Source organism: Engystomops pustulosus, chromosome 3 (assembly GCF_040894005.1).
Source record: "Engystomops pustulosus chromosome 3, aEngPut4.maternal, whole genome shotgun sequence".
Classification (NCBI taxonomy): Eukaryota; Metazoa; Chordata; class Amphibia; order Anura; family Leptodactylidae; genus Engystomops; species Engystomops pustulosus.
The window spans coordinates 172,735,267-172,760,541 of record NC_092413.1 but is presented as its reverse complement, the minus strand read 5'-3'; the positions used below and the strand labels follow the sequence as shown (position 1 = coordinate 172,760,541).

The 25,275-nt window shown below is 42.0% G+C and overlaps 2 protein-coding genes across 6 annotated transcripts in view; one reads left to right on the top strand and one right to left on the bottom strand.

Moving 5' to 3' along the window:
- Positions 1-1,510: 1,510 nt before the first annotated feature.
- On the top strand, positions 1,511-5,270 carry GPR119 (G protein-coupled receptor 119). The gene is made up of 2 exons (XM_072139585.1): positions 1,511-1,646; positions 2,656-5,270. The coding sequence occupies exon 2, from the start codon at positions 2,913-2,915 to the stop codon at positions 4,002-4,004; it is 1,092 nt and encodes a 363-aa protein (XP_071995686.1). The 5' UTR covers positions 1,511-1,646; positions 2,656-2,912; the 3' UTR covers positions 4,005-5,270.
- Positions 5,271-7,006: 1,736 nt separating this feature from the next.
- ERICH6 (glutamate rich 6) overlaps positions 7,007-25,275 on the bottom strand; it is a 57,905-nt gene continuing 39,636 nt past the window's right edge. For 2 of the 5 annotated variants that reach the window (XM_072143035.1, XM_072143034.1), the window contains exons 13-15: positions 22,006-22,161; positions 10,903-11,140; positions 7,007-8,427 (exon numbers count right to left, since the gene is read on the bottom strand). In XM_072143035.1, coding sequence (XP_071999136.1) covers positions 8,149-8,427; positions 10,903-11,140; positions 22,006-22,161 — 673 coding nt within the window. In that variant the 3' untranslated portion in view covers positions 7,007-8,148. The other 3 variants (XM_072143033.1, XM_072143032.1, XM_072143036.1) reach the window with 2 other exon arrangements.

Sequence of the window (25,275 nt, the reverse complement as noted above, 5' to 3'; positions counted from 1 at the left end):
TGCATATCCTGGTACGTCATAGACATGGATAAGATTAAAAGGTCTTTTTTATTATTAGCAGATAGACCATGACTAAGGATGACACTATGTCAATGCCTGAAACACATAGGTCTGCTTTAAGATTTTAATGCACATTTTTTTGTATTTTTTTGGTTTTTTTAATGGATTAACTCCTCTCTACTCGCCCGCTGACTTTAGACATTGCTGCAGTTTTATACTGTTCCTGCGCTAGCCAGAGTCAGAGGCACCCAAACACCCTAGGGAGAAGGGAGATGCGTATTGTTACGGCTTCTCCCTTCTCCACTCCTCACAACATCTCACTGAATGAGCACGATGCATACGTGAGTAGAGCCGGCGCAGCTGCCGGCTCCATAGACTCGGTGATCACGTGACCGCTGGGTATAAAGGGGTTAACCAGAGCTGCTGGGTCTAATAAGACCCAGTCCAGCTCTGATCAGAATCCCCAGTGACAGGTGGTCATTTCCCCTGTAACTGAGGCTCTTATACATGCCTCAGTTACAGGGGAAAACTTGTATAAAAATTTTTTTTTATAAATATTAATAAAGTAAATATTAATAAAATACAATACCATTTGCCCATATAATAAAAAAATACCCTGCTACACTACAAAACACAACCTCCATAGTCGCCCCTTTTTGCCCGATACTATACATATTATATATCAAAACAACTGAAACAAAATAGGGAGTTCATTAATAATGTTCATTTTGAGTTAATTTGAAAAAAGTACTATAATACTTTTTTTCCACTTTTAACCCCAAATAAAAATAAAAATGGAATAAAATGCTTAAACTTTTATTACCTTTTTAACTAGCTATGTATCCTAAAAAAAAATACAGCAAAAAAATTTAAGGTAGCATGCCAAAAAAAGTTATGGCCCTTAAACCAGCATTTAAGAAAATTTGCTAAAAATGCCCGGTCACTAGAGCCTTTCCAGGCAGCGTCACTATGGGGTTGAACAAATAAAATATGGAATTTTAATGTTCCACCTACATTTTTGCTGGATATGAGTCAGCACAGGATACCACTTGTGATCCGGGCACCGTTCACACCACATGAGAAATCACAAATGAAAGAGGTGAGCTGAGAATATACATATCTTTTTTTCTATTTCATTCTATGCTATGCTAATTTTAAAAATGTCTTTGTCAGCATTCCAAATAATTACAGAACTTTATAAAAGTTTATTTCACATTACCTATGTCCCTGCCAGCAGCGTGTGGTGAGTCCTGGAAGGGTGAAGGGCCGCCGCAACAGCCTGCATAGACGTCTCAGTCACCTCTCCTCCAGCGCTCTCCCCCTTCTCTATCAGGTGCATTTGGTAGGCAGTGGAAGTGACTGAGTCACAGGCTGCTGTGGCTGCCCCCCTTCCTCTCACTGACTCACAACTTGCTGCTGACAGAGAGCCAGATCATGCAAAATAAACCTTTATAAAGTATTGAAATTATTCAGAATGCTGACAACTGTTTTTTTTAAAATTCAGGCTGCTGGAACCTGTCACCATCTAACAATGTCTGACGAGGATGAACCCTGCCGCGATTCATGAAGATTGTGCGCCTGATATCCTGCATGTGTCGCTTTCCTGCTCAGGTCCGCCGGAGTTCACCTTCTTCCTCCTGGTGTATGTAAGTGCAGTGGGTGCAACACAAATTTAAATGATAAATCCCATGCGTAGTCCGATTGCGTCGGATTGTCCGTCGGCCCACCGCCTGATTTGTGTCGCGTGAAGGCGACACAGTGTCTTGTATTAATTTTTGCTCCTAAGAGGCATTAGGTCTTATTTTCAGGGGATGTCTTATTTTTCCATGAACAAGAATTGACATTTCTTGTTGAACAAAAATTAACATTTATTAGCGATAAATCACCTCCCACTGCCCCCACGCTGAACCTGGTGGCTGGAGCTGCTGCACAGATCACTGGCCCGGCGGTCCCGGAGGACTGCCGGCAATGCTTTTTCCCCCGTCCAGTGGCACTCTGTAACGGGAGCTGCTCCCACATGGCGTCTGCCCGCAACAGTCGTGGCAGCCGGTGACAGTAGAACTGCCAGCAGTTCAATTTTCATGGGCAGTCACTTGGGTTACTACTGCTGGCAGTCATCGGCAGCTATCGCTACAGAGGCACTTCAGAGGTGGCTACGCTATCTGACTGTCGCTAGGTCTTACTTTCAGGGGAGGACTTATATTTACAAACCTACTAAAAACGGCAGTAGGTCTTATTTTCAGGACATGTCCTATTTTCAGGGAAACACAGTATAAAAGTGAAGAAAGTGAAGCTCTTCCTGCTGCCTCTAAACTTGACTCATCTTGGGCAAAATATAACTCTTTTTTTGCTCATTTTCAAATGAGATTTCACATGACGGGGGTGGTAATTAAATGGGGTAAATCCTTTTACGTTAAAGAGAAGTGGGGGCATCAGTTTTAGGATTTATAATTTACCTAGTGTCTGAACTATACATGGTACACAGGGGTACAGTGTGAGAAGTCCAGGCTCAGATAAGGATGCAGTGATATTGTATAGATCATCCTATGGACCTGACACATGTGAGATGACAGAGCTCTGTCCTCGGTGCTGAAGTGAATAGTCCATAGGAGGCAGGACTCTCTTCCAGAAGGATTAATAAGTGTTTCTCTGCAGGCTCTCTCCATCTCCTGGATGAGGAAGCAGCACTCCCCCGCAGCCACTCCTCTCCTCTGACTATAACCAGCTACTCCAGTGTAAGGGGACACAGCTCACCTAGACCAGCCGTAGTGCACAGCATCTAAGGAATGGAGGCAGACACAGCCCCCTCTATCATATCACAAGCTCCTCGTGGTGGTGACCCCTACACCACTACAGAAAGATGCATCAAGAAAATCAACCCCTGAAGGGTGAGGTGGGATTTACCTGAGGATATGACATGGAAAGTACTTGTAGAGTCTGCAGGTGACCAGTCCCAGAAGATGTCCAGCGCCATCTATGCTGCTCTCCACATTGTCCTCAGTGTCCTCATCCCAGCTGCCAACGTCCTGGTCATTGTCATCTTGTCCAAACTGCTGAAGAAGAAGCGCTGCAAGAGTTACATCTTCATCCTGAACCTGGCTGCTGCAGACCTCCTGGTGGGGCTCATGTGCATCATGGAAGCCCTGGATGATATCTTTGATGGAGACTTTGATAGGAACTTATTCTTCTGCTTGTTGAGGTTGTGCTTCACAGTTACTCCTTGCATTGGATCAATGTTAACCCTCCTCCTGATCTCCCTGGACAGATACCTGGCTGTGAGGATGCCTCTGTATTACATCAAGATCATGAATAGTAAGTGTGTTGGTATTTCTCTGGCAATTCTCTGGGTGCTCTCCTTCTTTGTTGGCCACATTCCCTTGATAACCCCTTCACTGCAGCACAACAATTACACAGGGATCTGTGGACTCTTCTATGCAGCCAAGAGTGACTATCTGTACATTCTGTGCTTTGTCATCTTCCTTCCAGCCTTAGTGACTATAGTGTGTCTTCACACTGCTGTTGGAAGGATTGCCTATGTCCATCATAGAAGGATCCAAAGGACCAGGGCTATTGGTGCACTTCCTAACAACCACCCATCACATTCATCCCATTTTAAGGCAGCCAGGACCGTTCTTATAGTCATTGTCTGCTTTACCCTATCATGGGGACCTTACTACATCACTGGAATCATCCAAGCCACCTGCACCTCCTGCAAGCTTGTGGACTTACTAAAGGATATCTTATTTGTACTTGGAGAAGCAAATTCCCTCTTGAATCCTATCATCTATACCTTTTCCTGCAGAGACATAAGAAGCTACCTATACAAGCATATCATCTGCAGAAGGAGGAAGGTGAAGCCCCAGGGGCTAGCATTAGTCCAGTTTGCCAATATTGGAGAAGCAGCCATACATGAAGACTCTACAATGGCCCAGACATCTGGTGACACTGGCCAGAACCTGTCCATTTTCATAGGTAATGGAGGATACTGTAAGAGCACATCTTGAAGCATAGGACATAATAACAGAGCTTTTCTCTGGCCAGAGTCTGGTCAATCTGCTGACTTTCCTCTGAAAGCACAAGATTCTGCACTACTATCTCCAAGACTTGATATGACTACTGCAATACTGCTGGCTCAGGCAATATACCATTCCCTTTCTGTAATACTGTATCCAGTCTTACACCTGGAGAGCCACAGTTTCCTACCTCTGCATTAATGCTGGTGCTATGGACTTATTGTATTCAGGGTTTTACCTTTCCTCAATGCAGTAGAAGTGGATTTGTGTGAACATTTTAGGTATTTTTAAGCACAAATACATATTACAGAGTTGATGCTGCAGCTATATCCAAGGCATGGCAGCTGTAAAATCTCAGGATGTTTATTACATTCTAACAATTCTGGATTGCATTGATAAGAATCACCATTTTACATACAGTTGAATTCACAGCTTTAGTAATTCCATGCAGACTATTGAGCAGCTGCATGTTTTTTGAGATGTAGATAACTTTTCTATTGATTGTTACATTCAAGTTACATTCAATGTCATTATATGTTTTGATTTATTGTTCTTGTACATAAAACATGTAAAATATTGTGTGTAATTTTTATTCTGTGCATCTGTGAAATACACATTTGACAGATGACACCAGTATCACTTGGAAAGCTTTGTATTTTCTGTCCTATTTCCATATTAATGTATGACAATTTAATATGACATCTCACTTACTAACAACGTTTCTCCTAATAGCAGATGATATTTTTTATATTTGTTATATGATGTAGCAATGGAAATTACAATGTCTTAATTTCTATTCCAAGCTACTATGAACATATATTTGCAGTAAGTGATCTGTTACAGATGGTTATGTATGAACATAGATCCATTATGACCAGTCTCAATGATTTATTTCACTAATAAATGTATTGGTAACTGATCGATTTATTAATAAGTGGATGAGAGAACTATTGAACACTGATTCATTTGTACTGATTAATTTTCAATTATGTAAAATGAATAGTGAAGGATCGCTGCAGATCTGTATATTACACAAGCAAAGACAATCATGAGCTTTGTTATGAATCCCATAGATTTATAAGGAACATGGACTGATACTGTGGCTTAGTCACATTAACAAAACATCACTAGCAAGAGAGATTATTGTAAGCTTATGTGAAAAAGGTGCAACTAATACAATTTAAGAACTGTTCAATAAAAAACACATTGGATCCCTAAGTAAATCGCTAAGAACTTACTTTCTTTGATCTCTTTACCAACATACTACCTAAAGGGGTGGTCCACTTATCACAATAGCCTTACCATATTCCCATTCACATTTACCAGTGAGACCAGACCAGTGATCGGCTACAGGGTTGACCTACTAAAGACAGCGGGGCACATTTACTTACCCAGTCCTGTTGCGATCCCGGAGGTGCGTTGTCCAACGAGGATGAAGTCCGTCGCGATTCACTAAGATTGTGCGCCCGATATCCTGCATGTGTTGCTTCCACGCTGAGGTCCGCTGGAGTTCACCTTCTTCTTCCCGGTGTATGTGAGTGCATTGTTTTGCGACACAATTTGAATTTTAAATCCCGCCCTTAGTCCGAATCAGTCCGCCATGGCCCCCGATTTGTGTCGCATGAAAGTCATCGCAATTGCGTCATAATCTGGTCGCGTGCGCCAAAAACCCCTGCTAAATAGTCGGGAAATAGTCGGGAAACCTGATGGAAATGTGGTGCGTGGACCCTTAGTAAATGTGCCCCATTGTGTCATTCGATAACAGCCAATCAGAAGCTTCAGGAGTGGTGGCTGCTGGTGCTGGAGGAGCAGTATGCCTTATATTTTGATATTTTTGCCTTTAAAAAGAGACCATCACATGTTACCAACCCATGTAGCCCTGTAGGAGCAAGAATAAAAATCATACCAATGGGAGGATATATCTTTTTGTTGAAGATCTCCAGTTCAGAATTATTAACTTCTTACCTACAAACCATTGATACAGCTTTCCTTCTAATATCTAGGACTGAATGCCATTTTTGATATGGCACATTTCCAGAGTTAAGAAATAGCTTATTTTTATAAAAATCATATAACTATTATTCTTTCAAAAATATAACTTGAACCAAGTACTTCAGATGGCGCAGTGTAACACTTTAAACAGGTGATAGACATGGGTATCAGATCTGATTGTGGTTGTCTTTCCTAAGTGACAGCAGACATGCAATGCTCCATTGAAATGAGGGGAACACAGGACTCCCATACTCATGGGTTGATGGAATCCAAGCAGTAGGATTCCCTACTGATTCCCTATCGTGTGGATTGAAGAAAAGTGTTTCTGCGAAAACCACTTTAATATGGATTACTATTAACTATAATCTGTATAGTTTTTAAGATATTAATAAACTTCTGTAGTTTTGCTGCTCAAAACTCCTAACTTTTCAAGTCCATTTACCTGGCCTAAAACTTGTGGTTTTAGGTTCACATACAGCAAAGTGTAACATCTGCTTTCATGTGCACTCCTGTTCTCTTTCATATAATATTGTGGAATAATGAGATTTCTGTGACACTGGTCTTAGACTGACTATGAGCAGAAGCTCAATGTAATTGCTGTGAGAACATCATCCAAGGAGTGGAGTGGAAGTGAAGTCAGAACAGGTATATTTTCTATGTGTAACCAGTGACAATTGGGTTTTCAAAATTTTTATTGCTGTCATTGGAACAGGGATTATGAATAAAGCTTCATTACAGACACCTTACAGCTGATCATTGCAGCCTGGGACTAAAATAAAGCATTCAGAGAGCTTCCCCAGAGGTCACAGGGGGCAGAGAGGTTCATCTGTAACCAGGAGTGGCTAGTAGTAGGAGAGTGACACTAAGTTAACTCAACAAAGTACCGACTCCCTATTTAACCAAACTTTACACAAGACAGCCTGCAAAATTTTAGGCAAAAAATGAAAGATTAAAACTGCAACGTCCCCCACCAGGGTCTAGCCTTATTCGGTGGCTGGAGGAAGCCGGGGTCCTGATTAGTTGAGTGGCTGCCTAGTGTGGCCTAGTGCATGGCGATGATCATGGGGCTTGGTGTCAGGAACGGAGGCCTCGTCCACAGCCTGGCAGGTCTCCAGCAGGTGGTGTGTGCAAGAAAATGGAGGGAGAGGCTGAACGTGTAGGTTTCCCCCTGGGCCAACCCCGATGTGTAGATAGGGATCCCTGGTGATGGAGGATGGGGTGCACTTTGTGGTATACAGCCGGATCTAGGGATCACTCAGAGGCACGTTGATGAAGCATAATTCACAGTTATTTATTGGCAACAGGCACCGGCCATTACAGCAGCAAAACTTCAGCTGGATGGAGGTAGCTGGTTGGAGTTCAGGTCATCAGGAAAGTGTGCACAGCCTGGTAAATAGCTTCAGTCTGGGCTAGGAGGGTTGGAGCAGAGTCCTTGTGGTGTGATGGGTGGACCTGGTCTCCTGACAAGCCAAGGTGTCAGGGTAGCATGCCACAGACACCCCTGCATCCTTGATTCTCCTGGTCTGACTGACAGACAGACCCCCTGAGCTCCCAACCACAAGGGGTTTTATAACCTCCCTTTGTGAGGTGGCAAGCCCTTTCATCCAGCCAGCATGCTCCTACCATTACAGTAACACACGAACACTGATTGGTGAGCAGAGTTAACCCCTGCATCACAGACAGAGACTTACAGCTGCATTACTATATTTCCATGCTGGAAACCACTAGCGAGATCATCCGACTTAATGAGAAACTCCTGGCATGGAGAGGACTGAGTTTTGCAACAGCTAGCTAACACCCTATGCATTGGCAGGGGTGTTGCACAACCTGTATCACAAGGCAGTACATTATTCCTGAACAAGGACAGGAAAAAACCCCACTTCACAGCAGGATCCAGACAAGTCTCCCCACTTTATGAAGGAGACTACATTGAGAATTGTATGTGGGATCTTTTATGCATATATATATATATATATATATATATATATATATATATATAAAAGCAAATAAAGGGATACAGTGTTTATAAGTACTAGCAGCATCTTATGAGGAAAGGTTATAAAGCCGCAGTTATTTCATGTACATTGGGCTTTATTACATATGTTAGGTATCCAGTGTGTGACTGTAATGTAAAATTCTCTTTCTAATTGACAAGCTGACATGACACATAATTACTTAGGATATCCTGGATTGATGAGCGGACATCCTTGTTAATGTCACAAACACTGCACAGGTAGAGGAGCTTCTGTGCCTGAGACACCAGAAATAATGGCGGCTTGACTCTGTCCCACTGCTTTCTAGTTGGGAAATTCAGGCATTCGTGACACTTGTTCAGTAAGCTCAGGAACTTGATCTTGATGGCAAACAGCATTAATTCACCTTCCGTCGATTCCTTCTGAAGATCACCATCCTTTCCCTCCACCTTCCAATTTAAGGTGATAGTAAAATGTTGATATAAAGCAATAATAGGATTTTGTTTCTTCATTAGCCTAAATTTTGTTCTTCACATGTCTGGCAACCTGAGATTTAACTAAAACCATATTTTTATTTTACTTAAAAAGCAGGATAATTTTTTTTCAAAAAGTCAAATCTTGTTATTTTTTGCTACCACTTCACATCTTTCCATTAAATTACCCATTATGGAAGAGCATAACAGAAGCAGAGGCGACCGTCTGTCATCAGTATTTGGTTTTTATTATACTCCACCATAGCAGGAGTCCAATAGGAACTACGGTATATACTTAGACTTGACTAAGGTTTTTTTTTGCTGTTTAGAATTGAATAATCTATTTTATACAAAAGATATGATTCTATTTTTGTCTTTGTAATTTTTTATGACTATCTCTTCTTTTTTATGTTAAAGTGGTTGGTTACTTTACCTCATGTTTTTTGTAATGTGTGTGCACATCTATTAAAAATCCTGCTCCCCTTTCTTGATATGTAAAGTGTCTTTTACCTCATCAGTCAGACATTCCTGACCATAAAATGGCTGCAGATGTGATCTATAACTGTGCAGGCAAATTTGTCCAGTTGCCTTTCAGAACCTTATCATGGTATTTATGAATATAAGATATAGGTCTGGGCAGGACCATTGTTCATGGACAGTTAGAGATCACATGTCTGGATGATGAGGTAAACGACAGGAGGCTTCACTTTACCTACGAAGAAAGCGGAGCAGAACTATTAATAGATGTATATTGGTAAATTACCTCATATCCTGCCCCACACTAACAAATAAAATGAGATAAAGTGGCCATTCGCTTTGAGGAGTTGTACAGGAGCAGAAAAACACATCTGCTCTCAACCAAAAACATTGTTTCTCCTGTTCCTTACACTTTGGTTATGTTCTCAGTAACATATAGGTACAAATGTGATAGCAGTTCCATGGATTATTATAGACCACTAGTGCTGATAAGCGAAATGCAACTGTTTCACATTTCTTTGTATTGTGGGTGGGGGGTTACAGGTGTTCTGGTCTGAATTACATATTTCACTTGTGGAAACCCTTTTCCTATAAATATTTTGGAGGTTTTTCATGCAAAGCTAGCCCATAGACCTAGGCTTGTATAACTTTTGGGTAGAAAATAAATATAGTAATATAAATTAGTGCAAAATGTTATAGGTCAATTAGGATGACAAATAAACAACGTTGGGTTTCCTAAATATCAGATAAATGTATTGCAGTATAGTACTGTAGTAACAGAAGCCACAGGCAGATTTTCAAGGATATAAATATTGACAACCTATCCATAGATCATCTATATAAGACTAGTTATAGCGGTCTGATGGTGACAACCCCACCGATTCGCTGTTTGAGTTAAGGAACTCCTCTTTCCAGGCCTGTGGTGTCACAACCATGAATTTAATGGCCTTACTGCAGCTCAGTCCTATAGATGTCAATACCATGTATGGTGCTGTTCCTGGTGAGCAGTGAGGAGACCATAGTTCTCCCACAGTCTATAAAAACATCTAATGGAGCCTGGTGTCAGAACCCATCGATCTAATACTAATGATCTATCCCAAGGAAAGGTGTGCAGCATTAAAGTCCTTGAAATCTCCTTTAAATATGTGGCCGTGCTGTTCTGCAATAGAAAATAGGGCAGGAGATAGGACCTGCACACATTTCTGTGCTGTGACAAGGTGGTGAAGACATTATAGGAGTGCAAAGACCAGAAGCACTGTGCAATGTGACTGATTGCTTATAACATGCTGCCCCTTTCCTCCTTTTCTGATGTAGCATATGAGGTAGCCACAAGAAGGATAATACTTGTGTTCAGATGGTTACCAAGTCCCTACCAACATTGGCCATTTCAGCTTATGTTCCTGTAATGTGTATGGCCACCTTTAGAAGAGACTCTGTCTTGTGTACAGTATGTTATACAATTATGAGGGTCACCGTAAAGGGAACCTGTCATCAGGAGCACATTTTCTAGCACCCCATCTCCCCATAGAGAATAGTGTACATATTGCTAAAGAGTTTTTTGTTTTAGTAAAACTGTCTTTTTCCATAAAAAAGATAAGTTAGATCAAAGTTTACCTTTCTGTATGCAGAGCTGTGTCCCTAGTCCCATGGGAGTTTCCCCCACCACCCTCCCATGTTCTCCATATCTCCTCCCCTTGTAGCTTTCCCCCCCCCCCAGGACATCATACATGTTGGCCCCACTCCTCATTGGCCGCTCGCATGGGACTAGGTACACAGCTCTGCATACAGAAGGTTTCATCTTACTTATGTTTTTTTCCCAAAAAAAAACAAGTTTTACTATAAAAACTCTTTGGCACTGTGCTCACTATTCTCAATGGCCAGAAAAAGGGCTCCTGATGACAGGTTGCCTTTAAATTACCCATTTGCATCTAATCAGTATTTCCTTGCTTTGCAATGAGGTTCACAATCATTTACCTGAGATGTCATTTTTGTGCCTCCTACATTGAATTTTGCTTGCTGCCCCATTGCCAGAAATGTGACATACATCCGGTCTTTTCCGAAAATTCGGATTCCAACTTGATGATTCAAGGCCATAAATATTGGTTTGAACGGAGCAGAAGGTTTGAGAATGTCAGGACTCCTCCACTGCCATCGCCGTACTCTCCTGCCTGTGCTGTCCAAGCACTGTCCTCCCACCGGATTCACATTTATCCTGGATATAAGACAGAACCGCATTTCATGGAGATCAAGATGAGTGTTAAAAGGACAGTAACATAGACCTAATGAGGGTAAAGGGTAACATCTTGTCACCAGTGTCATTCTATTATAGTATTTTCTATATATAAATGCAGCATATACAATATATTAATATTCTATAAAATGGTAAAAAATCATGCAAGAATAATCAAATTTAACTATTCATGTTCAAGACCTTACGGAGGTATAATGCAATAATCTCACACTTCCAGCACACTCCACTCTTGGAACCAGCAGATTAATCAAATGACTAATTTTTCCTATCCTAGAACCTGGCTGAGAATTCTAGGCATCTGTGGATGTAGAGGCTGGATGGAATGGGCGAAAAAACGCTTTTACATGATCAGCAGTCTGCCACCAGAAGAGACTAATGCAAGAAGAGAAATCCACATGTAGCAGGTTCGGGTATCATATTTATGGATGGTATAAAGTCCATACTGTCAGTGGAGGAATTAATGTATGGGACTTATGGACCCTTAGATTTGTAGAAACCAACAAAGATGTGTCTGATTGCTACAAGGTCCTATTCAAGATACATGATCATGTAAAAAGCAGAAGGCACAAGACCATATCTGTGCACACCATAAAATAATGTGCTTTGTACAAAAATCCAAAATTGGTCCCCAAAGAGCAATGCATGGAGGTCAGCAAAAGTCAGAGCTGACCAAAACAAGAAAAGATGCGTGACAGACCTACATTTAGTAGTCCAGGAGGTGGGAGAGCCCAACTAAATGGAGGTCTGTCACGCATCGTTTCTTGTTTTGGTCAGCTCTGACTTTTGCTGACCTCCATGCATTGCTCTTTGGGGACCAATCTTTGACTTTTGTACAAAGCACTGCATTCCTATTCCTGCTTCATACAGATTACCTTGTCATTTTGTGACTGTATTTGTCTTTTCTTATTAGTTGTACTTTACTTTAATCTTTACTTTAATATCTATTTAATAGGAAATGTTCCTAACAATATTTCATGAGCAGTATATATTTTTCTTTTATGTATATTAGGGGTGTTACTCGGAGAGGCTGGGCCCCATAGCAGATTTCATGGGGCCCCCTTCCCCTTAAAAAATATATACATATGTAGGCTGCATTCACATAAATGTGTGGTGGCACGGCTATAGCCTGGCAGGCACATGTCTGGCGCACTGGAGAGGAAGAGAGGTGATCGCGGCTCACCCCTCCTCTCTCCATAGAGAATGGAGCCGCATGGTCATTCTTACGGCCAAAGATAAAGCAGTCGCTATCTCTTTTGCGGCCACGGCTCGAAATAGTGAGTACTCGTAGTGCTCACCGTACCGAGCCCAGGCGCTATAGACGCATATGGGGGAAGTATATCCAGCAGCAAATTTGGGTCCAGATATACGTCCCCCATACTTTCTTGTGAATGTACCCTTATACAGACATGTTTATACTATTGACATGTTTATACTATTACACAGATTTATACACTGATATATACACATCTTTATATACTTATATACACACACATAAAGTTCTACACTCATATACTTGCACCCATATACATACAAGTATACACATATACACACACATTTATGCTCTCATACACATTCATACACTAATATACTGAGTACATACAAACTCATACCGTATATACACATCACACATACTGTATACACATTATATAGATATAATATATATATATATATATATATATATATACACACACATACAGTATACACTGACCATATATACACATAAATGCAGTATAAAAGGTTTAGGAGTACTGTAGCCAGGACGGGGGCCGTTCACAAGCCAAGTGTTTTGTGGGCTGTTTAATAGTTACATATATACAGCATTACCATTACAATCAGCCAGGGCGGGATTAAGGTTAGTGGGGGCCCCTGGGTGCAAAATATGGTGGGGGCCCCCACTGAATGGAGTCCAGACAGGGAACAGCAATCGCTATATACCACTCTCCAGCAATAACTATATACGGCCTCCCCAGCAATCACTATATACAACCCCAGACATCACTATATACAGCCCCGAGACATCACTATATACAGCCCCGAGACATCACTGTATACAGCTTCCCCAGACATCGCTGTATACAGTTCCCCCAGCAATCACTGTATACAGCTTCCCCAGCAATCACTTTATAAAGCTCCCAGTGATCACTATATATAGCCCACAGCATTAACTATACACAGGCCCCTATAATAACTATATACAGCCCCCTATAATAACTATATACAGCCTCCTATAATAACTATATACCGTGCCTCTATAATAACTATATACAGTTCCACTTAAATAACTATATACAGTCCCCCTATAATAACTATATACAGCCTCCCTATAATAACTATATACAGTCCCCCTATAATAACTATATACACCCCCTAAAATAACTATATACACCCCCTATCATAACTATATACAGCCCCTATAATAACTATATACAGACTCCCTATAATAAATAAGTATATGCAGACTCCTATTATTGCTATATACACCCCCCCTAATAAATATATACAATACCCATTTAATAACTATATACAGACCTAGATAAAATACTAAAATTGTACTCACCTTCCATCAGTCCCCCGATGCACGCTGTCCTCAACTTCCCTCGCGGTGTCAGGGTAGATATTGGATGTAAACAAAGATGGCGGCACCCTGGAACTTATTGTTCCCTCACTCTGCCATAGATGAAAGGCAGGCACATTGGTGAGATTCGGCCCGAATCTCCCACATTTGGTGGGGGCCCCTTTAAGGGCAAAGCAGTGGGGGCCCCCTGGCACGCGCCCCGGGAGCCCCCCCCCCCTATTATCCGGCCCTGTTTTTAAAAAATCAGCCATTTGATGGCAACCACAAAACTGTGTATGTGTACTTGTATGTCCCGCTCCATCCATCCGATGTATGTCCCACTTAAAAGGGTATTCTTGGCATTTGCATTTAATTGAATTCATTTGCCATAAATAAACATTTCTTCAATTGGATGTTATTAAAAAAAATGTTCCTGTGTTAAGATAATTTCTCATAAATGTAGTCATTCTGTCCTTTAGAAACGAGATAGTTTCCCCGGATACGACCACTTCACATTTAGGCAGCAGTGGCCAGACTTGCGCTATAGAGTCCTGCGGGACCACCAGGATTCAGCAATCACTGCTACAGGACGGCTGTGCGACATGTAGTAACTCCTGGACATTTCATATACAAAAACCTTTTGTTTATTTATGCAATTCCTCCAGCAGAGGTGGCCGTATCCAGGGACACAGTCTTGTTTCTAAGGGACTATATCACTACATTTATGAGAAATTATCTGCACACAGGAACATTTTTTTTTAATAACATCCATTTGAAGAAATGTTTATATATGGCATATGAATTCAATTAAATGTAAATGCCCAGATGGGAAAACCCCTTTAACCCCTTAAGGACCAGGCCCTTTTTCATTTTTGCGTTTTTATTTTTCACTCCCCACCTTCAAAAATCTATAACTTTTTTATTTTTCCATGTACAGAGCTGTGTGATGGCTTATTTTCTGCGTAACAAATTGCACTTCGTAGTGATGGTATTAAATATTCCATGCCGTGTACTGGGAAGCGGGAAAAAAATTCTAAATGCAGTGAAAATGATGAAAAAACACATTTGCGCCATTTCTTGTGGCCTTGGTTTTTACAGCTTTCACTGTGCACCCTAAATGACATGTCTATTTCATTCATTGGGTCAATACGATCACGGGGATACCAAATTTGTATAGGTTTTATACATTTACAAAAATTAAAACCTCCTGTACAGAAAAAAAATTCTTCATTTTGCCGTGTTCTTGCGCTAATAACTTTTTCATACTTTGGTGTATGGAGCTGTGGGTGGTGTCATTTTTTGCGACTTCTGATGACGTTTTCAATGCTTCTATTTTTAGGACTGTTCGACATTTTGATCACTTTTTATAGAATTTTTTCTATTTTTCAAAATGGCAAAAAAATGCCATTTGCGACTTTGGGCGCTATTTTCCGCTACGGGGTTTAACGCAGTGAAAAACGGTTATTATATTTTGATAGATCGGGCATTTTCGGACGCGGCGATACCTATTGTGTTTATGATTTTTACTGTTTATTTATATTTATATCAGTTCTAGGGAAAGGGGGGTGATTTGAATTTTTATGTTTTTTTTATATAATTTTTTTTTTTTTACTTTTTTTAATTTATTTTTTTTACTATTTTACAGACTCCCTAGGGTACTTTAACCCTAGGTTGTCTGATTGATCCTACCATATACTGCCATACTACAGTATGGCAGTATATGGGGATTTTGCATACCATCTATTATAATGTGCAGATCGCACATTATAATAGATAGCCTCGATCATGACAGCCTGGGATCTTTGTGTGATCCCAGGCTGTCATGGCAACGGATCGCCGCTCCCCGGTGACGTCACGGGGAGTGACGATCGGAGCCAAGATGGCGGCGCCCACGCGCCGCCGGCTCTTTAATGCCGCCGGCAGCTTTGCCGGCGGCAATCAAAGGGTTAACACCCGTGATCGGTGCAAGCACCGATCGCGGGTGTTAGCGACGGGCGTTTGCTTCATTATGAAGCAAATGCCCGGTGAGTATGAAGAGGGCTCAGCCTGTGAGCCCTCTTCATACTCCCCCATGCGCAGTAAGACGTAAGGGTACGTCTTATTGCGCTATGGGGTTAAAGTACATCTACCGCCGGGATGAAGGATTGTAAACCAAGCACACTTACATGCTGGTGTGTGCCCTCTTAGGCTCATTTGCATAACTTCTAAAGCTTTTTTGTTTTTAAAAAAACAAGGGTATAAAAATCTAAAAGAAGAGTGGATCCTGCTAGAGGGAAAACACACCAGCGTGTAAGTGTGTTTGGTTTATAATCCTTGATCCAGATGGTAGATGCCCTTTAAAGAAAGACCTGTAGTAGAAAATATAAAATTAGGTAGCACTCCTCAGAGGTAGTGAAAAACAGAGAGGTATTTATTTTACCTCATGGAGCATATCCTAATGAGATATCCTTCTATGCGTGCATGTGTCAGTGCTGGTTATACAATTATAGCTGAAAAAGAACATTAGAAGGCATCATTGTTACTTTTCAAGCATGCTACCCTTCCTTGTTCCTTTATAATCACAATAGCATTTTCTTAAAGCTTTTCTGTAAGTACATGTCCTGGGTCATCAGATGCAATGTATGGAAGTGTTCATAGCTCAGGCACAGAAGACATTGGGGGTCATTTACTAAGGGCCCGAATCACGTTTTTCAGTCACGTTACCAGAATATTTCCGATTTGTGCCGATTTTCCCTGAATTGCCCCCGGATTTTGTCGCACCCGATCGGATTGTGGCCCATCGGCGCAGGCCTGCACGCAACAGAAATCGGGGGCGTGGCCGTAAAAAAAACCGACGGATTCGGAAAAAACGCCGTATTTTAAAAAAAAAAGTGACGCTTGACACGCACTTACCTGCACCCAGGGTAGGACAGTGAACTTCAGTGAACTCCGACGGAATTCAGCGCAGCAGCAACAATTAGTGGACATCGAGCGCACTACTTTACTGAATCGCCGAATGCTCCACTGAGAACGCACCGCTGGATTGCGACAGGACCGGGTAAGTAAATCTGCCCCATTTTCTATACAATACCACTTTATTTCACTGGCTTTGGTTCCAGCTTTGGCTTTCTCTACTGACTGCAATAACAGGGATATACTGTATACTTTTTCTTACTGCCTGCTTTCAGGGGTTTTATTTTTTCTTCAATAGTTTAAAATGATGCATACCTTAAAGGAGTTGTGTCATTAACTACAATATCCCCTATCACCAGGGTCTCGGAAATTGGAAGATTGGGGGTTTTCTGCTTTGGACTTCAAGGTTTGGTCCACCCAACTAAACGACCGGAAGTCCCATAGAAGTTGTATGGAGTACTATCCTGTGCTATACTGTCTTCTATTGGACTCCGGATTGCCATGCAGCGCAACATAAAACCATAAGTCTCATGTGATTTACGGAGCAGAGAAGAGAATTTGAGGGAAATCCAACAACTCAGGATCTGCCAATTGCGGGTGGTCCAACAACGAGACCTTTTAATGAAGTATATTACAATGCTTACTATTATCATCTGCTCTATTCATTTCTCTAACAAAAAATAGTTTCAAAGGTTTAGTTATGCTATAAGGCCCTGAACACTTAAGAAAGAATCACTCTGTTCTGCAGGGAATGTCTGACTAAATACCTATCCCAGCTGTCCCTCCCTAATTGCCCTACCTACCCTAAGCAGTTGATGTTCCCTTCCTAGGCCAGCTTAGGGTACTTAAACCATCATTCTCTTCATGTGCCAAAGTGCAAACACACAGACATAGACAATACAATACAAACCGAGAGGCATACTCGCCAAATATAGGTCAGAACCAAGAGGACAATGCAGTACAAAATCCCTAGGTAAACAGATAGTCCAAGATACAGGCAAAAGGGTCAAAGATACAGATGACAGAATAAACACAGCTGGCCATGTGCAAGACTATAGCAAGCAAGGAGCACTGATCTACAAAACCTTAAGTGTACACCAAAGCTAAGTATACTTTATACAAGACTTTCCATTAATAATATTGTAAAAATGATATTAGTCGGTAGTATACAATAACCTTCAATGCTATGGTTTAGATTGATGCTTTCATTAAGATGTTAATTCAGAAGTCATCAAATTGTAATATGAAGGCTCATGATAATGCTCTTTACACAGAGACGTGTGTGAATTTACAAGTGTTTGTGGCTTTGGCAGGGTTGTGTTCATAAGGAATGCATCACACAACTTCAATCTACTGAGGCAGATATACAATATTTTATATATATTAGGTTATTCCTGCAAATGATAGAAGACCTGATTATCAATCTTTTCTAAAAATACTGTAAAATGATATTAGTATTAAGGAGAAATTCTGCAGATGACAGATGACTGACTGTTTCTATATTACATAGATACAAAATTACATTTCTGCCGCTCAGGGAGCAGTAAACGCAGAGCTACATACTAGAGGCTCTATCATAGCAGCATCAGGTGTACCGGATACTTCAACCTCCAGTGTTCAACAATCATCATAGATTGCCAGAAATGACTTTATACAATCTTCTATTTTACTGTATAATGCCACTAAATACTGTATATGTCTTAAGTGTCACAGGTTAATTTCACTCTTAAGACATATTGTAAAACTATTGGCTGAGGACTTCTTATGTGCTGGGTGTTCTTTGGATCTCACATGTAACTTGCTGTTAGGTTGGTCTAAGACAATGCTGAAGTGCCAATGTAATTGACATAGTGATCGGAACAGCACAGAGCTCCTGTGTGCACCGCTCTGCAGGACAGGACACAGGTCGGTGTGTGTCACTACAGACTGCGTAGCTGCTGGCGCCAGCGGGAGAAGAGAACGAAGAGGGGGAGAGCTGAGGCTGGAGGTAAGTACCAAGTTTATTATTTTTGTGGGTGTCATGGTTGTATATTTTACTAGGGGAGAGGCTGTGTATACTAGGGGGAGGCTGTGTATATAGTAGGGGGGGGGGCTGTGTATACTGGGGGGAGTCTGTGTATACTCGGGGAGGCGGTGTATACTGGGGGGAGGCTGTGTATACTCAGGGAGGTGGTGTATACTGGGGGGAGGCTATGTATACTGGGGGAGACTGTGTATAGGACGGGGAGGCTGTCTATACTCGGGGAGGCTGTGTATACTAGGGGGAGACTGTGTATACTGGGGGAGGCTGTGTATACTGGGGGGAGGCTGTGTATACTGGGGGAGGCTGTGTATACTGGGGGGAGGCTGTGTATACCGAGGGGGAGGCTGTGTATATGGGGGGCTTTGTATATGGGGGGCTGTGTATACTGGGGAGAGGCTGTGTATACTAGGGGGGGCTGTGTATACTGGAAAGAGACTGTGTATACTAGGGGGGACTGTGTATACTGGAAAGAGACTGTGTATAGTAGGGGGAGGCTGTGTATACTGAGAAGAGGTTGTGTATAGTAGGGGGAGGCTGTGTATACTGGGGGAGGCTATGTATACTGGGGGAGGCTGTGTATAGGACGCGGAGGCTGTGTATACTCGGGGAGGCTGTGTATGCTAGGGGGAGACTGTGTATACTGGGGGAGGCTGTGTATACTGGGGGGAGGCTGTGTATACTGGGGGGAGGCTGTGTATATGGGGGGTTGTGTATATGGGGGGCTGTGTATACTGGGGGAGGCTGTGTATAGGGCGGGGAGGCTGTGTATACTGGGGGAGGCTGTGTATAGGACGGGGAGGCTGTGTATACTGGGGGAGGCTGTGTATACTGGGGGAGGCTGTGTATACTGGGGGAGGCTGTGTATACTGGGGGGAGGCTGTGTATATGGGGGGTTGTGTATAAGGGGGGGTGTGTATACTGGGGAGAGGCTGTGTATACTAGGGGGAGGCTGTGTGTATACTGGGGGAGGCTGTGTATAGTAGGGGGAGGCTGTGTATACTGGGAAGAGGCTGTGTATATTAGGGGGAGGCTGTGTATACTGGGACAGGCTGTGTATACTGGGACAGGCTGTGTATACTGTGGGGCTGTGTATACTGAGGGGGAGGCTGCGTATACTGGGGGGTGTATACTGGGGAGTGGCTGTGTATACTGGGGGGGGTGTATACTGGGGAGTGGCTGTGTATACTGGGGGGAGGCTGTGTATACTGGGACAGGCTGTGTATACTGGGGCAGGCTGTGTATACTGGGGCAGGCTGTGTATACTGGGGGGGGGGGCTGTATATACTGGGGGAGCTGTATATACTGGGGGGGCTGTATATACTAGGGGCAGGCTGTGTATACTGGGGAGAGGCTGTGTATACTGAGGGGGAGGCTGTGTGCTGCTGGTGGAGTAATGTGTATAATTTAATTTGGGAGTATGTATATGGGGGCTGTTATATATAGGGGAACTATGAATGTTGCTAGTGTTGTAGGTGTATCATTGGCAGGGGGGGTGGGGTGGGAAAGGGAGCGGATAATTGTCGCCTCACGCATAAAAATGAATAGAATCGGCCCTGGTCAGAAAAGTGGTACTTCAAGTTTTTACAGTAACAATTTTGTAATTTTGTTCCCTGGTTTTCCATCCATTACCCTTTGCAATCCCCAGCAATCAGTCTTATTAATTTCAGCATTATCTGCCCAAAAATTGACTTTTGTGCAGCATGCTCCTACATGGTTATATATATGCATGACTCCTTGCATGACTCCTTGCAAGCAAACAGCATATCAACAGTTCTATACTCACCAGTCGGGTCCTCTCCTGCTCCAGGTGTTGCACTTCCCTGGGTTCTAATGCCGGCACATAGAACCAGAGTCAGGATCCTGAGCAGTGCAGTAGGAAGGAGAAGAGCATCTAGTGACAACCATTTTGATTTTTTTACATTTGTCTGACTCAGAGGGTCTTTCACTATAAGTAGCTTCTCTGGGGGTCTCCATTATTAAAGGTCTGCTCTGGCCAGTATCATATATATTCTCTGGGAGTTTCCAGAAATAGTGTCTGCTCTGCGGGACTCCAGTATTATACGTCTGCTCTGGGGGTCTCCAGTATTAGTGCCTGCTCTGGGGGTCTCTAGTATTGTACATCTGCTCTGGGGGTCTCCTGTATTATAGTTCTGCTCTAATGGTTTCCTGTATTATAGCTCTGTATTGGGGTCTGCTCTGAGGATGGGGTCTCAGACGTATTATCCTCTATTTCTGCTCTGTACTTTTAGTCTGCTATAGGGTCTATATTAGTTACTGTACACATGCAGTATTTGGTTTCTAGGGTACCGTATGTGCAGTACATTCGTTTTTGGCACATCTAGGGTTCTGGTTACTAGTGCACCCCATTGAAGTTGGTTGTGCACCCCTGCTATAGAGAGAAGAAGCAAGTGATGTCATTCCTTCTAGGGTGCAGCTTCTTGCTTCCTTCCTTGAAACTCAGGGATCTGGTGGTCTGGCTCCACCCATCTGACAGTATAGAAAATGCTGGCATTGCTAGGGAATTCTACAGACTAGAGACACAGTTCATACTAGTTGAGAATCAGTGGAGTAACGCCTATTTACAGACACAGTTGGAGTTGGTTAGGGCGGTAAAGATTCTCTTAAATTCTCTTGTAGCACGTATAGAGTGTGAATTCACTGTGCTTGTCTGTGTTTCTTGGATGTTTTATCTAAAAGGTCAGTGAACAATGAACACCAGAATATCTGCCCTCACCCCAATCATCCTCCAGTGCCATGCAGAGTTACCCAGGTATTGTTAAACAGCTTCTTGTATAGATAGAACTTATAGTAAGCAGGATTTATTTTTGTCAGACACTGTTTTCTAGATTCTTATTCTAGATTCTAGATTTCTTATATAAAGATTAGACAAGCCCTGTCTCCAGACTATAGAAAATGATGCTATAATCTCATTCAATAACTTACAATTGGTGTTACCTGTGTGTGTGTACATACTATATATTAATAAGTATTAATGTATGTTTTTTATTGTTAATGTTTTGTTCACTTCCAAGAAATGTTATTTTAGTGATCATCAACAACACTCCACAATCTTCTGGCCAGAGAAGCTATAGCTATAGTTAACGCACGCTCTAGGCTTTGGAAGGCTGCCAGGTGAGTTAATATTAGCAGTGCTGGAAGCAGGCGAATGCTGTGAATGTGCTGATCTGCAGCAGCCAGCGCCTATCAATATCTAAGTGATTAAGCGTTAGAACACAGCTCTAATGACTTTGATAACAACATGCCTTATTGCACTGATAGGAATCACAAAGCCCATAGGATACTGCAGGGTCATCAGCCAAAACGCAGACTATATAAACTAAAAGAATAGTTACATACCATACATTCTGGTTTGGATGGTAGCAGGTAGCTCTCCCAGAAGATCCGAATACTGCTAGGATGTCTGCGTTGTGCTCTACATCTTCTTGAACAATACAAATAGATTCTTTTAATTTATTTGGGATAATAATAATTGCCAGGTTACCGGAGGGATAGCTGTTAGATAAGGCCAATAACCAATATCTCTATTGATACAGATTTGTGCATAGATAATACTTACATATAGTTTTCCCTAATATATTCTGAAGAGAAACTTCACACCACACCTTCCCTACTGCAAATGTGGGGATTGATCCTGAACATTTAACCTCCTGATTCAACAGTTCATTCCTATTGTATTTCCTGAATGACATCTGTTACATCTGTATATCCATCCACCCAATGATGAGTTGTCACAGCTGTCGAGATCTGTCACATACAGAAGCCCATACAAAGCTGTGTCATAGATGGACAGACTGCTCCCTTCAAACTTGTTAGTGACACGGAGGAAAGGGGAAGAACTCCATACGCATTTCAGACATGAAAGTATTAAATTCATTTTCTATGCGTTAAAGACATTTTAGTGTTTAGTTACATTTTATATTCCCAACAGTTTACTAGGTTATTGTCAGTGATCTGTCTTGTACCTTCTGGGAGAAAACTTAAGGAAAAGGAAGGATGACTACAGATAAGATTATTATGATTGTTTCTATTTTGGGGTTAAATAAAAGGTTTTCTAATAGGTGTCGCCTGCTCTGCCCTATCAGACGAAGAAGCTGTCTGACTGCTTGTTTGCTAACCCTTAACTCTATTCTCTTAAGGGATCATAAACACATAAAAGAGAATCTGTCACCAGATTTCCACTAAGAAAGCCAATGACAGGCTCCCATAGCACTTTACTAACTCTTGCCCACAAAGTTTTTAGCAAAAAATGCATATTTCCTATCCCCAGAAAATGAACTTTGTAAGCCTACCTGGCACCCTGGCAGAAGGAGCAGTGAGTCACAAGGGTGTGTGTTATTTATGCGTCATTAATTTATCTCTCAGCTTATGTCTGCTGGCATGTCCTTCATCACCCCCTTTCATACCTGCTAGCAGACATGGGCTGAGAGGAACACTGCTTCACAGCATTTATTGTCAGGTGGGTGGTGCCAGACAGTTTAATTAATCACAATGCCAGCCACCTGACAGTAGAGATCCTAATAAACATACTGGATGCCAAACTATCAGCACTGATTGCTTAGGTGAGTTTTAGAGAAAAAAAAGTTGGTGCCCATAGGAAATATAGGGAAACATTTATCAAAGCTTGTGCTACTGATTTATCCGGTGGCACAGGAGGGCCGGGGTTTTAAATATCACCCATTGATTGAGCTGTTAGACAACTCATCTGATGGATTTCAATAAATACAATAACTAATAGACTACAGAAGACAAACATGGAAAAAAGTTGTAATAAAGTTATTGGGGCAGATTTACTTACCCGGTCCTGTCGCGATCCTGTGGTGCATTGTCCAACGAGGATGCGGGTCTAAGATCGTGCGCCCGAGTTCCTGCAAGTGTCGCTTCCACGCCGAGGTCCGCCGGAGTTCACCTTCTTCTTCCTGGTGATTGTAAGTGTGTGTCTTGTGACACAATTCTAAATATTAAATCCCGCGGTTTGTCCGAATCCATCGGGTTGTCCGACCGCCCCTCCCCCATTTCTGTTGCGTGCAAGCCGGAGCCAATGCCCCCGATTGTGTGCGCCAAAATCCTGGGGCAATTCGTTGCAAAAACGGAAATTGTTGGGAGACACGATGAAAATGCACTCTGTGGACCCTTAGTAAATGTGTCCCATTGAGACTAAAACCAATACAATGAAACCTTTACATAAAAACCTCCATAGATGTCAATGGCCTGTAATAGGAGAATAAAATAATCATTCTTGAAAACCAATTCCCCTATAAGGAGCTTATTCCCTGAGGAAATGCTCAGATCTTCCTACTAATAAAAATCTAACATAGCATTGCAAGCAAAGGCGCATTCTGATCAATGACAGATAGGTGTTGTGTCAGCTTGTAAGATATCAGACGCATAATCAAAGGTGTTTTGTGCTAGATAAAAGCCTGTTTATCTATTTATCAGTGACAATCCAAGGTCACAGACTTCATCTTCTCACATATGTGGAGGACAGAGCAGATTGCTCACTTCTTACAGTTGCATATCATCTTTAGAAGCAGACTAAGTGGCTGTAGCTAATTTGACCTTGATTTGTGTTTCCCATGTAAGCTCCCAGAGACGAGTAAATGTCATAATAGGAATATAATTAACTAAACAGAACTTTTATGCACCGCAATAGTGAGACTGGTTTCACATGCTATTTTTATGTACATTTAGAAAAAATATACCAGAAAGAAAAACAAGATACTTTGAATTGCAAAGGTAATATTTTTTAACTGCCTCATTTTTATACATAACCATCAATTTATGGACAGATTTCTAGTTTCAGCAGCAGAGCATATACACTTTCAGCTCCCTGCTCTACTGCTCTCCATCTCACAGGCCGGATACTGTCTGTAAGATGGACTAGGTACAGTGCAGGTGATGCTATGTCCTATGGTTGGAGATGTCCCAACACAGGCGGTCGCATCATCAAATGTTGCCTGTGCCGCATTTCCTACAGCTCATGAAGTAAGAAGGTGTTAAGAGGAACAGAGGTGGTGGTAATTATATAAAACTAGGGGGCTCTGCTATTACTGGGGGCACTGTGACTGTCTATTGTGGGGGCAACTGTAACTTGGTTAAGTGGGAGGCACTGTGACCTGCCTACTGTAGGTCGCTGTGACTTGGCTTCTGTGGGCCATTGTGACTTGGCTATTCTGGACAATGCTACTTGACTACTGTTGGTCACTGTGACTTAAAGGGGTTTTCCCATCTGGGTATTTACATTTAATTTAATTCATTTTCCATATGTAAACATTTCTTCAATTGGATGTTATTAAAAAAAATGTTCCTGTGTGAAGATAATTTCTCATAAATGTAGCCATAGATGGCTTCCTCGGATACGACCACCTCAAATTTAGGCAGCGGTGGCTAGAGATGCACCTCCTGGATTCAGTGATCATTACCACAGGACGGATGTGGGACATGCAGTAACTCCTGGACATGTCATATACAAAAACTATTTGTTTCTTTGTGCAATCACTCCAGCAGAGGTGCCCGCATCCGTGTAAGCTCTCTCGTTTCTAAGGGACAACATGACTACATATATGAGAAATTATCTTTACACAGGAACATTTTTTTAATAACATCAAA

Excerpts from the sequence above, each read along its gene's own strand:
- GPR119 (XM_072139585.1), top strand. The coding sequence starts at position 2,913 with ATGACATGGAAAGTACTTGTAGAGTCTGCAGGTGACCAGTCCCAGAAG.